Below are 17347 nucleotides of genomic sequence, written 5' to 3' on the forward strand. Positions count from 1 at the left end.
CTTCTCTCACCCCAACCAATCACAGCAGATGGCCCCGCCCCTCCCTGAGCCTGGTTCTGCTGGAGGTTTCTTCCTGTTAAAAGGGAGTTTTTCCTTCCCGCTGTCGCCAAAGTGCTGCTCATAGGGGGTCATATGATTGTTGGGTTTTTCTCTGCTGTACGATCTACTTTACAATATAAAGCGCCTTGAGGCGACTGTTGAATTGAATTGAATTTCTTTTGGACTTTAAACTTACATTAGCACCAGAGGCAAAGTGTAGGCTAAGAGTTTGTGAATGTGTCGAGACTGTAACAAATTTTCTCCATGAATTTAGGAGTTTTCAAAACCACAAATATAAACCCTGCAGGTGTAGTGAGACCAATGCCCGGACTCTATTGATATGCACACAAACTCTTCACAGCAATCCATCCAGTAACTAGTTTGGATCAAAGCGTTAGACCAGCTTCGCCTCCAGCACGGCTTAAATACCGGCTCATGTGTGTTTTGAAGAAAAGCAGAGACAGAGCTGAGGGCATCGGGATGTGTCTGTGAGAATCTGTGTGCTCAGGATGCTGCTGCTTGACCTCAAGGTGTGATGACAAGTGAGTGGAGCCGAATAACGGAGCAGCTGATGCCTCCATTTCACTGTCTGTGTGTGTCTGATGGGAGGGTGGAGGGGCAACGTTACTGACACCTTCAGTTATTTATAGCTTCTTTATCACACACATTTTTATCCCCTCTTTCTCCTTCACTCTTTGCACTTGCTGTAATGTTCTCAGAAAACACACACACACGCTGTGCATCCGAGTCTGAGGCAGCGTTGACAGGAGTTGGTCAGTGTGCACTTTGTCACTACCAAGAGCTCTGTCGACGAAGAACGGAAAGGGAGTGGATGGACGGCATAGTGAAAAAGAGCCAATCACAGGGCTTTGTGCGAGTGTGTGTGTGTGTGTGTGTCAGAGCAAACAGCGTTAGCTAGCAACAGTGCAGGGCTGAGATAAAGACCTAATTGCATAGTGTGCTGTGTAGGCTTTGTGTTCTGTGAGTGTTCACATGAGTAGGTGTGAGGATAAAAATACAAGTCCAGGGATAATGGGAGGCATTAACGAGGCAGGCGCGTTGTGTTTGATATCATGTGTGCGCATCAACAGTTTTTCTTTCTGTGGGTTTCGTAACTTTAGCCGGTTAGCTTTAAACTTCAGGTCATCTTGTCAACGGAGCCTTCAAACTCCCAGAAACACGAGTTTTTAGCGCCTGTTGATCAGTGAGCATCAGCAAAGAACAGCCACGCTGGAGTCGATGTAACCAGTTTGGGCGTTTCACAAATTTAAAAGTGTGCTATAGGCAGACACCATCCTGTGACTGCTATATTAACATCTGCTGATTGGCCCCAAAAAGGCAGCCACAGGATGATGTCATGGAACAGCGTTGTGGTTAAATTGCCCATATGTCTGTCTCTCTGTCCATCTGTCTGACTCGGTGTGAAACTAAACTATGTTTCAGGTCACCGTGCAGATTGTGCCAAGGCTACGTGAAATTGTACACATACACACACCAACACAGAAACACACACACACGCAGTCCCTTGGCTTTGCTGACAGAAGGGCTTGGAGAGTGGGTAATGAGAAAAGGTCCTCATGCATGAAAGCTCACGTCAGCAAGCTAGCCAGCCGCTCGCACACAAAGACACACACACAGACACACACACATGTACAGAGATGGGAAAACATGTCAGTTACACTTCTGATAACATTCATAACACTAATTTTAAGTCTTTGCTCGACCCTGCTCTCCCCAGCTGTGACCTTCGGTGTCTTCCTCTCTCTTCCTGAGTTAGCAAAGATGCCAGTAAAACTTTCTAGAGCGCTTTCTTCTTCCATCAACCCTCCTCCTCGAATTGTTTTCCAGTTAGGGAATCACGTAAAAGCTCAGCAACATCCACAAAATGTAAATCGATTACCATTTAAGAACAAAATAGTTGAGACAGAGCTAGACGGAGCACAACTCGCCATGCTAAACAACGGGTAGCATCACGATATCCAGCTGAGGAAAGAACCACCTGCCTTTACGTGTCAGAGGATTGTTTTAGCTGTCTGTGTCCAGTTAGCTTAACAACCTTAATGCTGTGTGTTAGAAGCGCCACGGGACATAACGTAGGGACAACACGGGCGTGCTGAGTGTCGGCGCCCTCCCACGGCCACTTCTGTTCCTGATGAAAGGCTCAACTTTTGGTTTGGTTTAAAAAACTTTATTCTGAGTTCTTAAGCCTGTCAGCGATGTGTTTCACCTCACAGTCAGGTTTACATGGAAGCACATTCTCACAGTGCAAAGCTGGCCGAGCGCCCCTGCAGAAGAGGCTCTTTGTCATAACTTTAGCTTCCTGTCTTATAAACACAGAGTCCCCAGTTCTGTTTGTTAGGTTATTTCTGACATCAACCTCTCTATTGGCATTGTTTCCTCTTCCCATTAAGAGTTTCTCCTCTCTGGTGGTAGGAAAGGTGGAAGGTGGAATTTCAGAAAATGTCTTTTTGGCATCTTTTAGCGGGGACGCAAAGATCTGTCCTGGTTCCCGTCTGCAGCTCCAGGCTTTGGCCCTCTGTGTGAAAGGCACTGATGTAAATAGAAGTGTGGTATATTTATATAGGACTGGCACACTGCCTGATTGATCTGAAACATTACACTGACCGAGACCGCAAACACACACACACACACACACACAAAGTCAATACCGCTGGACACTCACAGAAACAGTAAACAGATGTATCGTACCACACATCTGCCATATGTCAAGAAGCACACCAAACCAGCAGAGGCCTTTTTAAACTGACCACGATCTCTGTGGTCAGGTTGTTATAAAGAAACCGAAGCTTTTCCTTATTTCCTTTCATGTACTTTACGTCATAACGATGGATGTTCATATTAAACTTGTAATGAGGTCGGCGTATGTGCGAGTAATCCCCGTCAGGAACAGAACTTCAGGATTTGGACTCTCAGCACTCCGTCTGCTCTTAGTGAGGGTGGATATCACCTTATGTGGTAATCTTAGGCGTACAGCAACCCACCCACCTGCTGTTCAAACCTTCTGTTTGAAAAGAGCAGCCAATCAGAAGACAGCGGGTTGAACGAGGAGCAAAGAGCTCACTTCAGACCTGATATAAGTGAGGATTATTTTGATTCATCAGTCAAGCAACTTTCAGCGTAATTGATGTTGTTCTCCAAAAGTTGAATCTGTTCATCTGGACGTAGCGTTTTGTGGGAGAAACGTTTCGTCACTCATCCAGGTGACTTCTGCAGTCTCAGCTGACTGCAGGTTTCCTGCAGATAATTGATGTAGTGTGAGTACATAATACTTTATCTCACCGGCTCATGACTGATGCTGCGTATTGCTCTCCAGCTTGACACGATGCTAAAGAACAAGATGTGAACAGTTTCTCTGAACGTTCACTGCGGGGCTGCTGACAGCGCTTATATTTGTTCTTAGTTCCTACACATGTGTCTCTCTGACTTTAGCGAGCTCTTTGCACTTTCTTTACTAGATTTCTTTTCAATTTGGATTACTTGGTTGTAAAGTAAGAACAGTGGGATAGACACAGGCCTGTAATACACGCACAAATGTTTGCAGCCGTGTTGGATCCTGAGTTGTGCCCATGCTGGAGGCCCGTTCGTTCGGGTTTATTTATGCATGGTGATGTTGTCTATCAGAATTGCCTCACACTGTTGCCTCAACCTGTATCTGTCTGTTTGAATCAAGCTTTTGTGTCGTGGTGTCCTGCCTGTTGTTCGTGGCTGTCCGTCTCTCTGTTGGTCTTTGTCTCATTTGTCCATACGAGCGGGCGTCTACCTCACTAACTGTCCCTGCGACCGTCTGTCGCTGTGCCCTTGCGTTAGGTGCAGTGAAAGACATTGTGGCATTTCAAACAGCAGCCTTAAATGTCAGGTTAGGCTACAGTTATGGGCCCGCTCCCTCCCTCCTCTCCGGTCCAGGCTCCACCTGTGCTTATATCCATTTTCCTCTTTTGTATCCCACGAACGTGTAAAACACCTTTGCCGTGTGCTTTTAATCCACTTTTTTATCAGGTTGAGAAGCAAACCTGTGCATGCACATAACTTTGCTGTTCACTTTGTTTGCCTGTATAATGAGCAGAGCCCAAGTATTTAACATTCTTTAATGCCCGTGCGTCTCTTTGTTTCTAGGATCATCCACGAGGACGGTTTCTCCGGCGATGACGTAAAGCAGTACAAGCCCGTTGTTTACAGCAACACCATCCAATCTTTGGCCGCCATCGTCCGCGCCATGGACACGCTGGGCCTGGAGTACGGAGACAAAGAGCGCAAGGTCAGCTCCCGTCCTCAAGCGTGCATACACGTTTCCCAGGCATGCCCAGCAGAACGTACGACACATAAATGACTCATTTTCCAAATACTGTCACCAACATTGTAGAGTGTGATGACAGATCACCATAAACGAGGGAAATGTTTTGTGATTTTTTTGTATTCTCACTTCTGTGAACTAAATAAGGCTCATCATTAAGCACTTAGCTCGTGCACCAAATTCCCAGCCTGCAGTCCCGACTGACGCACGTAGCCACGGGATGGACCACATAACTGGGATAGATCAGGGAGAGGCCGGCGTGGGCCTTAAAAGACAAAAGCACCAGGAGTCCAGCTCTTGTATCAGACCTGTTAAAGTACATGTGGCAGGACAACGATCTCTACCAGCTTCAGCTCCTCGATTTGACCTTTTTGAAGACAAAATCTCTCCGTATAAAGTTGTGGAGGATAGCACTTAAATATAGCGCAGGTGTAAGACTGCCTGTGCTGTGGTCCCTGAATGCTGATAGCTGGTCTAAGCAAATTCAGGTGCGGCAGTTCAGCAACGTGGAGGACGCATAATCAGCGAGCCAGTGTCAAACCGACACAGACCTTCCCTACACATTTCACTCGTGTCGTTACTGGTGGCAGCTGTGTCTAATGTAAAAAATATTCACAGCTTGTTCGTTTTCCCAGAACGTTAGACGCTGCCATCAAAGACAAGTTAGCATCACTTTAGTATTCACTTAGAAAGCATCATTTTTCAGGGAACACTTTAAAGACGGTACCGAACGACCTAACCAAACAATCCTAATGTAACCAAGGAGACAATGAAGGAAAAGTAAATGCCCGGTGAAAATGAGGGAAGACAAACCATCATGAAATGAAAAACACCAGCTTCCAAACAAACGCCGTCTCCTGAGGGACAAACGGATCATTTGCTTCACCACAAACTCCAGTGGCCTCTGAAGTCATGGCAACGTTTGATGCTTTGGAAAGTATCGAGAGGAAAGCAGACAATGATCAGCACTTGTTTTATATATATTTCATATTTTAATGGTCTTTGTTTCGCTTGCTGAGATTGAGCAGCGATCTTGCATCTTTTATTTGATAAACTGTCTTCAGTTTATCGGGATTGGCTGTGAACTGACCCCGTCACGCTTGGGCCGAAATTCCTTCACACTGAGGCTACGTCCACACGTACCCGGGTACTTTTGAAAACGCAGATTTTTCTATGCGTTTGCACCTTTCGTCCACACGTAAACGGCGTTTTTGGTCACTGAAAACGGAGATTTTTAAAAACTCCGGCCAGGGTGGATATTTTCTAAAACTCAGTTTTTGCATTTACGTGTGGACGAGAAAACGGAGAAAACGCAGCGTCAAAGGTGTGCGCCTTTTTTGACGTCACACTGTGCGCCACGTTATTGTTTCGGTGAAATGAGTTTCTACAATACTGTTACTGTTACTTGTTCTCTCTGCAGTGTTTAAATGCTCACATATACACACAGTTACTGTCCCTCCACACATACCACTCGGTTCTGCTTCTGTGCCCCAGCTTTGTTTACTTTTTCCCACCGAGGCTTCTAGACTTCTGATTGGCCAACATTTCTACACGGTTAGGACTACATCGCCACCTGCTGCTTTGGCATGTTCATAGCAGCGTTTTCCTTCATTTCTGCCTTTATGTGTGGACGGGATTATTTTTTAAAACGAAAACGGAAAATCTCCGTTTTCAAAAATACCCGTGTACGTGTGGACGTAGCCTATGGCTCACACCGGGTCACTCTGCAGGTCTTAATGCTCAATTCCAATTTTTTGATCAAATCCGATTTCTTTGTCTGCTCGTTCACACGACAAATAAAATGCGACAGCAAACGCGCTCTAGTGTGAACGCTCAAAGCGGCCGCATGCGCAAAAGAAGTCGTCACACACGACGCGCTCTGTTTAGACCCAGACCAGCAGTATTGTTTGACTGATGGCCTTAATATAAAGATTTGTTTCAGACTTTACGTTTCCCACTGTTGCTTTAAGTTATAAAGTTTTTTGTTATTTACATTTGGCCTAATAATGATCCTTATTGCAGTTTTAGAGGAGCGCTGCTTCAGAGGATAGCTGCAAATGTCTGTCAGAATCTGCAGATTATACAGAACAAATAAAATGTTCACGCTGTCTTCCCAACAGTTTCACCGGATGGCCAGGAAGTGTTCGCGATGTCTTCTCGGGCGCTGATAATTGGCGTCTGTCTTGTGTCAGTGACGTAAAAGACGGATTTAATGCGACATGACCATCAAACAGCAGTCGCTTTCTGAAACATCAGATATGTATTGGATTCAGCACCACATACCAAAGTGACCCAGATCGGCTTTGAAAATATCGGATTTGTGCCGTTCACACTGTCAGACCATGATCGGATAGATGAGTCGCAGAGGGTCAGAAAAGTCGGATTTGATGCGCTTTCGCCTGCAGTGTGAACGCAGCCTTAGTCTTTCCCACTTCTCAGTCCTCTGAATCCTGAAGGATACACGTTCAGTATACGACTCGCTAATTGAGGATTATGAATCTAATCCACAGAAGAGCATCGGTTCCATCTGAACGCAGGGCAGCGGGATGAGGCTAATCAACCGCTCCTTTATACTCACCTCAGTTTCAGGTTCCAAATTTCTAATAAATCAGGTCATTAGACTTGTCAGGATATGACTCAGCCACTAAAGAGTGCAGGAAATGCAGTCATGTATGGCACCTTCAGTTAAATGCTGAGCATCAGCTCGTGGTTTTGAATGCACTGCTGTAGGAGCGAACACGTTTTCACTCAGCCTCACCTTCTCTGTGGGACATGCTGGAACGTTTTGTTTGACCTCTGTCTGCACATGAAGCATCCTGATGTGTTTGTGTGATTCAGACGAAACACTGACACGCCCACTTTGTTCCTGATGTTGTACAAAAGTTCAAAGTGAAGATAAATGCTGCTGGTGTAAGTATACATCATTAGCAGAGTTCTGTGTAGTTGTTGATGATGCGTCGCCATAACAGTCGTGGTGATGATGTCACAGTGGTGATGATGTCACGATGACAGAATATCTGTCCTCCTCCTCACTGCGTGAGCGGCACAGATTTGAACTGTAAGAACACATGCAGGTGACCTTAACCTTATCCAAAGGCGCGGTGTATTTTTAATCACAACACTGCTTTTGATACTCTATGTAGAGGCTGAAATAACAATACACCTATTGATCAGGACATGGTGTGTGTGTGTGTGTGAGTGTGTGTGAGTTGTCTTTGTTAGACTATTGAAATGAGGACATTTTGGAAACGCAGTAGTGTGAGGAGTCAAGGTCAGCCATACAAACGTGTGTGTGTCTGTTGGAGGGTATAATATATCAAAGTATTGCGTTTCTATTTCGAGGTAAAGTGAACAGCCTCAGCTACATTGTTATTTGTACAGAGTCAATCCGTCCACCCAGCCAGCCGTCCAGCTGTCCGTTTTCTACCACTTATGCAGGTCATGGGGACGGCAGGCAAACCTCTCTCCTGCCCTCCAGCACCTAAAGCTCCTCTGGGAGACACCGAAGTGTTCCCAGGCAAGAATGGAGCAGTTTATGTTTTTGGTGTGAGAGTCGACAACAAGATTTCTATGCTACACTACTTATCAGGTTAAAGTAACGTGTGTTACAGAAGGGTTGCAGGATTATAACAGGTTCTGAAATGAATGCAAAGTGTTGAAGAAGAGGCGTAAAACGGGAAAGAGGACAGAAGATAGATTTTTCAAGGCAAAATGGAGAAGTGACAGTGGACAAGAAACAGAATGAGCTGTGTTTACACTCCCCATCTGACTTCCCCACAAAGTAACCAGAGCAACATCCTACCCACATCAATAAAGGACGAGGGGCGAACGTGAACGTTTTTCATACCCGTATCCTTTAAGCTCTCCTCTTACTCTTTCAGCTTCCCCCTCTAATCCTGTGCTGGGATCGCGTATGTCAAACCTGTCCCGTCCTATCTTTTTCTGGTCTTTTGCTTGCTCTTCTGACTGCGCCCCACCCACCCACCAATCTGTTTCTCTTCGCTAGTTGCTGTGGCAACCCAGTGTTTTCCCTTGCTCTCAACACATTCCACAAGCCCGTGTCCAAGGGCGCCGTGACACATACACTTGGAGACGCGCACGCACAAACTCACACGCGTGTGCAACACATGCACACATTATGATAGCTTGCTTGAAATAGATCTTTGAGCACTTTTCACTCAGGCTTCACAGAAGCTTCAAAGACAAACCTCTTTGGTGTTAAAGCCTCTGCTAGTCCTTCAATAAAACTACAGTTTATGGCTCCGTGCTGTGACCTGAGGTAGTATACTATGTCCGTCCTTATGCACATACCAATCTGTCCCATTCTCGCAAATCTTAGGAACTATTTTTTTCATATTCAGTTCAAGCAGGGATGAATATAATCTAGTGATTAAGGCCAAGGACAACTGTATGACAGTAATGATAGTTTCCAGAATTCTCTCCTGCAAACACAAAGTCTAAAATAAGTAGTTAAAGCTTAGGGCAAGGGTGGGGAGCTCCAGGCCTCGAGGGCCGGTGTCCTGCAGGATCTCACCCTGGGTCAGCACACCTGAATAAGATGATGAGTTCATTACCAGCCTCTGCAGAACTTCAAGACATGTTGAGGAGGTGATTTAGCCATTTAAATCAGCTGTGTTGGATCAAGGACACATCTAAAAGCTGCAGGACCCTCGAGGCCTGGAGTTGCCCACCCCTGCTTTAAAGTCAAAGTCAAATTTATTTATATAGCACATTTAAAACGACAACTGTTGACCAAGGTGCTGTATACAATTTAGGCGAATGCTTTCACCTGTATCGTCCTCTGTGTAAAGTTCCCCTCCATTCCCAGACCAACTTGTATTTAGAGATAATGTCCTACGGGTTGCATTGGTTAGTTGCATTTAGATCCATTACTCCAGCAGTAGCAACAGTGCAGTATTTAAAATACGAACAGTAAAATGTGGCATTTTTCATCCATTCATGTGTTTTTTTTGTAACCGCTGTTGTCATTTAGGGTCCCAGGGTGCTGGAGTCTGTCCCAGCCGTCACAGAGGCACATCCTGTACAGGTCGCTGGTCTAGCACGCCGTTTACATAGAGGGACCGACAGCCGTTTGCACTCATATTCACACATGGCCTACTGCGCGTCTTTATGATAAGCTGAATCATTCCACTGGTACAGCCTATGTTCTCTTACTTCATGCTGGACGTGTTTGTTGTGTTTGAGGTTGGATGGTGATCCCTGTGGAACCAGTGCCAGTGTTTTCCGGGGTGAGGTATGGATGATGGAGATCGCCCGACCATTCTTCTTGGAATAACATCAGCAGACCTTAAGTGTCTGCCTGGAGCAACCACTCGGGATTTTTTTTATTTATTTTTGTTCGAGCCACAAATAATCAGCCTGTGCTTTACTCGTGGATTTGCCTTAGGCTTCATTTTCTATGTCGGTATATAAAACTAAATGAAGTCAGAGGCAGTAGGGCAGAAAGGCCACTGTGATTGAGATCAACTCCACTTCAAGATATTCATTAACATTTTATTGTTTCAGCAGGGAGGGGTGCTGAGCGTAACTAGGACAGGACACACATCCTGATTTTATAACCTCAACATTTGATAACAGAATCAGCAGTTAAAGTTAAAGACAATGACTGTACTGTGATTTCTGCCATACTTAAATATACTCAGTAAATGTACTTGTAACCTCTCCTCTCTGACGTAACACAGTATCCAGAGGGAGATCTTCCTGCTGCCGGGCAGCAAACTTTGACACTCGAGGGGCAGTGCTGCTGACGTTTGACTTTCCTCAGCTGTCACCTTTCTGTAGTGTGAGATGCTAAAGTATGTTAGCAACACATGACATGTGATGATGACTTCTTTGAATAAGAGCTTGGGTCTAAGACACTCAAGTTATGATATGTATATCTTTATTTTTCTATATTTACAAATAAATGACGAGTGCAGCGGTCAGTAATTCAGGTCTGACGATGAGAAGGAAATTAAGGACGCAGCTGCTATTCAAATGAAGCGCACGCAACTACTGACATCAGAGAAACACTCGGTGTCTCCATGGACCCTCAGAGGGAAACAGGGAAAGAAGATAAGATGGAGCGGGCATGACGGGGATAGGATGATGATAGGATGGACCGAGTGTGGAAGATAGCGAGACAGCGAGAGCTGGCAGACAGGTCGCTGCGTGTTGTTGTGGAAACTAGCTGAGTTATTCTCACGGGTTAGTGTGTGTGGGCGTTCCTGTCTAGCTATCTTTGTGAGGACCGAAATCTGCATTCTACTATACTTGTGAGAACCAGCAGTCACTTGTGAGGACACACAAACCGGTCCTCACAAGTTTGAAGACATTTAAAGGCTCAAAATGTGGTTTTAGTGTCAGGGTTACAATTAGGTTATGGTTAGGTTTAGGGTCAGGCATTCGTTTTTAATGGTTAGGGTGAGGGGCTGGGGAAAGCATTATGTCAATGAAGGTCCTCACTAAGATAGCTAAACGGGCTTGTGTGTGTGTGTGTGTGTGTGCGCGCACATGTGTTTGTACGTGTGAGCTCCAAAACCAACGCCCATCTGAACACAATGTTCCCATTGTGTGTTAAACATAAAATAATCTACACACGGCCATACTGCTGCAATAAACTGGAGACACGTAACAAATATAGCTCAGTTTCCCTTTTTGGGTTGTGATGACACAGAAAGTTTTACATATCAGGATATAATAAAAATAGTCATTAACAGGACTTCAAATTGGGTACTGATATGAACTACAAACATGAGATACTTTATTTATTAAAACCAAAACCAAAGATACAAGCTCACTGCTTCCATAAGAATTAATTGGGTATGGTACAGCCAAGTGCTGCTAATTAAATGAACTGCGTGATGAAGTGTGAAGGACAGACTCTACAGAGCACATTTAGGATGTTAAAAGTTAAAGTTCACGACAGTACAGTCAGAAAAAAGTGCACCTTGTTTGGCAGGGTTGTCAGGAGAAAGCCTCTTCTCTCTAAAAAGAACAATGAAAGAGTATCTGAACAAAACACAGGGAGCAAGAAGAGACCGCCAAAAGGCCCGGGTGCAGTCGCTGGCTGACTGTGAGCTACCAAAGTATTCTGTATCTACAGCAGGTCTACGTCGCTTATGAGGCCGTCTGTCACTCAGCTAAAGCTTGGCCAAAAGTGCTTCAGGAACAGGACGGTGATTCCAAGCAAAACGACTGAGAAAGAAATGAATCAAAGTGTCGCGACGGCACAAAGACTTCAACTCGACCGAAATGCTGCGGCAAGACCTTCAGAGAGCCGCGCGTTAATGAACCCCAACAAACCTCAATGAGTCGAAGCAGTGTTGTTAAAATTCCTCCACAACGATTTGAGAGACTGATAAAGAAAACGGTTACTTGTTGCTGCTGCTAATGTTGGTTGTACAAGCTGGTGAATCATGGATTGTACTTTGTTTTTACAAACTGCTTCTACATTTTAGCTTCGTTTTTGTTTGGACCTCATTTTAAGACTTGGGGACGAGATTATTCTGATCATTTCCTGATATGTAAAACCTTGAATTAAAAGGTGATGTATGTTGTCCTGAGTTTGAATCCAGCTGGTAACCTGTAGTTCCTCTGTCTGATAAAGGCTTGATGTTTTCCCATTGGAAGGAATTCAGTGGAATCCATCTGAGCTGTAGCGTCACAGAGAAATGAAAGAAGTTGGAGGCTGTTGGTGTTTCATTAGGATTTATTGACCAGAACAAAATATGTAGAATTTGCATCTACAGATCTTCTGCTTTTATTTCTGTCTCTATCTGTACATTGAATCAGTTTCCTGTTTGCTGTAGTGGATTTTTTCTGGGTAGCAATAAGCTACAACTGTCCTGTCTTCAGTCTGGCTGTCAGATTGAGGCTTTGGGTGTTCCTTCACGTGATGGAAACATTCAGCTAAGAAACCACCAAACCAGTCAAATCTCTCGATCACCTGTTTGAGGTGCAGTTAATAATGAGGAAAAACCACATTTTGCCACATAAATGCTGATAATATCAGAATGAATCATTAAAAGGAGCAAGCGGGACCTGGATCATCCCTGGATGTGTGAGGATCACCCAGTAATGAACAGGTGGACAGTGGTCACTGCACAACTGTGTCATTATAATAAAGCAGCGTTGTAGCCCAGTGTGGGCGTGTCCAAACCTGTTACAGGTGTGTGCACGCAGAGTAGATGAGCACACTTTGAATGGGATCATTGCAGATCCCTTCCTGCCAGGTTAAGAAGGTCAGTGTATGGACACAGCTTCCACCCCACACACACACACACACACACACACACACACACACACACACACACACACACACACACACGTGTTTGAAGTGTGTGTCAGTCTGCCACCTTCCTGCAGTGCTGCGCTCCCTTTGATTGTTCCCTCCCTCCCTCCCCTCCTGCTCTTTTGTTATTTTCAGCATCATCCCTTTGTCTCTCCCCTCTTACACCCTGTGTCCTTTATTCCTCTCTCCTCCTTCTTTCCTGCACTTCTTTATTGATGCTGTCGTTTCACCTTCTTCTTCTCTCGTCCTTCCTCTTCTCCTCAATCACCCGAGTCTAGTCTCCTCTTGTTTCTTCCCCCTATTCCATTTCTCTCATTTAGGGATTTCCATTTTCCCTGTAGCCTTGCCCTTCACTCTCTTCATCTATCTAATAGAGCAATAAGGTAAGCTCCCTGCCATGCACCTGACTGGCTAGCTCAATCAATTAATCAAGACTTTCAAACTTTAATCCCACCTCACAGTGATGAGAGATCATTAGTCTCTGGGTTACTGCAGCTGGGTAATTAACACACACGCACACATGCACATATGCGAGTGTGTGGATTTTAGGCCGTGTGTGTGTCTGTGTGTAGATGCATGTGTGCTGAATGTGTGAGTCCATGCAGAGAGAGAGAGATAAATATAGAAATCCAGAGTAAACCAGAGAGAGCAGAGAGAAAGCCTCTGCATCTTTAAAGTGAGATTGTCGGTGCAAAGGAATGAACCGTCGTCTCCTAGCAACAAAAGGACCGTGATCCCATACCTGAGATTTGGGAGTGTGTTTTATCCACGTCTTTGTTCCCAGGACTGTCACAGGTCAAATTTTATTATTTATACTGTATCTGTACAGGACGTGTCGTTAGCCTTTTTTCAGTGTTCATACCAGGACAGATTTTCCATGGTTATTTGTTTGAGGCGCTGTAAGTAAGACTCCTTAACTTGGCTCTTTCTGTGAGTTTCCATGCCGAGTTTCGGCTTCTGGATCGGTGATTCTCCCAGCTCGAGTGGGTTTTGCGGTATCGTCTCTGATGGTGAAGATGGGCTGAAGCCTGCCCTCCTGTGCTTGTCGTGGGGTGCAGCTTTGCTTTGCCTTTATTGTAATCAGCAGGAAAGCTGCCAGTGCTCTGAGCTTTGACCAGATTCAGACTGTATTCATTAAAAAAAATAAAAGGATCTGAGGTTGTCATCTTTTTATTTGTGGTGATTTGCTCCACACTAGTCATTACTTCCTAAGTGCGACAGAACACACACTGAAAACATTTTTTGGGCTAAATAATTTTGCTATAAACTCATAACTTGTTATTAGTTAATGATAAAAACTAAGAAATAAGAATCGCGATGTATTGCCATTTCTTTCTGTGAAATAAAGAACAACCGTTTCCTTTGAATGATTTCTGGTTAAAATGATTTAATCTCTCAGACAAAGACTCTGACTGACTTATGTCCAATCAGTCTTTAAGTGATGACGTATGAACCCTGCTTCCAGGTCCAAACTGTTCTTCGTTTATTAAGGCTGTAGTGTTTTTAACATGCTTTGTATCTTGTTCTATTTAATCTGAACAAGCCCCTAAAAACAGTCAGTGATCCCTGTCGGCCTCTCTGGGTTTTATTGCCACTGTTCATTTTAAAGCTCAGTGTTTAAACCCTTACGATGTAACTGCAGCCCAGCCCATGCAGCAGTATATTAATGACTGACCTCGTACTGTGGATGGATTATCTCAGTTGTTCTCCTGGCTGAAGTTTGGTCCTTTTACAGCATCCTGCCATGCGATTGCATTTGTCTCTAACCATCAGGAACCCTCACGTTAACTTTTATCGAGTGGAAAAAAGTTAGCGTTCATCCTCCAGCTTCACTGTGTTTATGCTAACATAGCTGTTTTGCTAGCGATCACGTAGCACATCATTATATACCAGCTAGCCCAACTTCAGTAACCCTACAAACGTCACTGCTGTTTAGTTTTCTGTCTTCATTTATGTTGGAAGTGATAACAGAGCTGTACGCTTGAATTTTTCAGAAATCTCTCAGTCAGAACATGCTATATCATGTTTAGGTGGAAGCTAGCGAGCTAACTTCCTGCTAACTTCTAACTCTGTTAAACTTCATTAATCCTGTTTTCATGGATGCCTGGATGTTAAACTTAATTGTTACACCTGGTAAAGCAGCAACGCTGATCACTTTATTAAGGTGAAATAATTTACGTAGTTTGTAACTCTCAGTGATGCCGCAGTGTTCGTTTGACTTTGGGACCTGCAGCGGAGTTTGGACCCGGAAATGGCTAATGTCAGACTTAAAGAGCAGATAGCAGCCACAGTGTCTGATTTTACTTCATTTTTACATCTTTTTTTTAACAGTGTCGATTGATATCCGCTCTCTCTCCTCTGCTCTCCATCACACACGATTAAAGGCAAACTGGTGTTGGTCTCTGCTACGTACAGACATTGGTGTACAAATAACAAAAGTGTCATTTTATAATGACATAATTTCTTTTCATTTTGTTTCACTCGGCTTCCTTGGGGTGTGAGGTCATCTGGAAATCTTGGGAAATATCTGCTGTTTTCTGTAGAGAGGCAGAAAGCTTTGATTGGATGGCCTGTTTTGCCGTTTGGTTTGACCAGCTGGGACCTTCCTGTGTAGAGCTGGCATGTTCTTCCTGCTCTCTGAGACATGCAGGTTTAGTGAACTGGCCACCTTAGAACGCCTGTTGGTGTGAATGTGACTACCAGTGTGTCTGTCTTTGTGTGCCAGCCGCTCTGATAGATTGCCAGCCAGTGCATACTGGGACAGTATCCAGTGCCGTGTGACCTTGAACCGGCTAAGCGGTTTAGAAAATGGATGGATGACTGACTCAGTGATGCTTAGTGCAGGAGAAACAAGTGTTTTCCTCAACAGGCTGCAGCTAATGATTTCTTTTCCCCCAGTTAATCTACTGTCTGTCCTGTCAATAAATCAGTGAGTTTTTTTCTCTATGAAATAGATAAATGCCTCCTAATGACTTTAATGATCCCACCAACATCTTCTTTTGATTTTTTTCTAATAGGTCTCAAGAACTGGATGATTTAGGAAGCTGGCAATCGGCAGGCTGTTGTGTGCTGGTAAATGTAGGCGTGGAAGGACCAGCGCGGTAAAGGAGATGCCTTCTTAGTCCTGGTGCCCGTGGACATGTTAGGTTATGCTTGGTATTCACATTGTTGAGAAGCTGGAATTTACTTTTGGTGATTAAAAATGAGTGAAATAACCTTTTTTGTCAACTGGCTGTTCAGTTCAGCTCTTATTAGCTTTGCATACCACAGTGTTGTGTTCCATAAAGCTAAGAGCAGATCCACTCGTCAGTACTGCCGCTGATTTTGTGCTACCTGTTCTTCTGCAGCGTGCTGCACTGTAGTGTGGTGACAAGTCTTGTGAGTGAGGTTGATTTCATTCTGTTATTGTTGTGATTGATCTCTGTTTTTGCAACCAAACTGCATGACTGCATGTGGATAACACCGCACAGATATTTGCATGTCTCCTTTTCAGTTTGTTATAGAGCGTTTATTTTATTGCAGAAAAGCGAGTCAGGCAGCAGGCAAAATTATGCCTGTTATGTTGGCCGTTATCATCCACTCGGGGTAAAATTAGTTCTGAGAAGTAACACAAGGATGTGTGTGTGTGTGTGTGTGTGTGTGTGTTTCTGCGAACCAACAGTGCCTTTTAGATACTGAATCCTGCAAAACACGTCAAAGTTTATAAGATCAGAAAGGCTCAGAGTTGGGCCTTTAGGGTAGGCTACATACACACTCACACCCAGACACAACTAGCCCTCTGTTTCCCTAAATTGCCCTGTAGCCCATTGAAACCACACACACACACACACACTCTTACTCGCCCTCTCTTTCTCCCCCATCACTCCCTCTCTCACTCACTCACTCACTCACTCACTAACCTCCCCCTTTCTTGCTGCATTTGCCAGACTGGTGCTGCCAGCATCATATGACAGGCACATGGACCTGTCTTGCCGTGCCAAGCCACAACACTGCGCCACTAAGAACAGGACCATGATGCCTTGCTCCTGTCACCCTCAGTAACCAAGGCTGCCAATCGTCAGAGACGGTTTGCAAAACGGAGAGGAAAAAGCTCCCGCTTCCAGAAACTGAACACATGCACAGAAGCAGACAGATTTAGGGACGTTTTGGACCAGATTCTAGGAGACCGGAGCCACATTTAGAGTTCTGAGGTGTAGGAAGACCTCAGGCTGTACTAGGGCTGGGCGATATGGCCTAAAATCAATATCACGATAAATTGAGTAGTTAACCTCGATAACGATAAATGGACGATAACCACCCCAAGTTCCAAAAAAACAAACGTTTTTGTTTTTTTTTTCATTTGATGGGGGTGTGGCAGGCAGCATAGTTCCTCCAGTTATTTTGATAATACACAGTGTCTGCCTGTGGGCGACCGTGGCTCAGGGGGTTGGGAATCGCATCTGTAACCGGAAGGTCGCCGGTTCGATCCCTGGGCTCTCTGTCCTGGTCGTTGTGTCCTTGGGCAAGACACTTTACCCTACTTGCCTACTGGTGTTGGCCAGAGGGGCCGATGGCGCGATATGGCAGCCTCGCTTCTGTCAGTCTGCCCCAGGGCAGCTGTGGCTACAACTGTAGCTGCCTCCACCAGTGTGTGAATGTGAGAGTGAATGAATAGTGGTATTGTAAAGCGCTATATAAATCCAATCCATTATTATTATTAATAT

The 17347-nt window shown here is 44.7% G+C and overlaps 1 protein-coding gene and 1 long non-coding RNA gene across 3 annotated transcripts in view; one reads left to right on the forward strand and one right to left on the reverse strand.

The window, feature by feature from the left end:
- Positions 1-17061, reverse strand: part of LOC120735294 — a 23146-nt gene extending 6085 nt beyond the window's left edge. Inside the window, exons 1-2 of the long non-coding RNA XR_005696215.1 lie at positions 16859-17061; positions 3440-3443 (exon numbers count right to left, since the gene is read on the reverse strand). This is a non-coding gene — a long non-coding RNA (uncharacterized LOC120735294). The remainder of the gene's footprint in view (positions 1-3439; positions 3444-16858) is intronic.
- The window catches only part of LOC120735282 (guanine nucleotide-binding protein G(o) subunit alpha), a 98446-nt gene that overhangs the window by 21715 nt on the left and 59384 nt on the right, over positions 1-17347 (forward strand). For both annotated transcript variants that reach the window (XM_040034579.1, XM_040034587.1), the window contains exon 3: positions 4174-4315. In XM_040034579.1, the coding sequence (XP_039890513.1) occupies positions 4174-4315 (142 nt within the window). The remainder of the gene's footprint in view (positions 1-4173; positions 4316-17347) is intronic.

This window comes from Simochromis diagramma, unplaced genomic scaffold, assembly GCF_900408965.1.
Source record: "Simochromis diagramma unplaced genomic scaffold, fSimDia1.1 OVJJ01000333.1, whole genome shotgun sequence".
NCBI lineage: Eukaryota > Metazoa > Chordata > Actinopteri > Cichliformes > Cichlidae > Simochromis > Simochromis diagramma.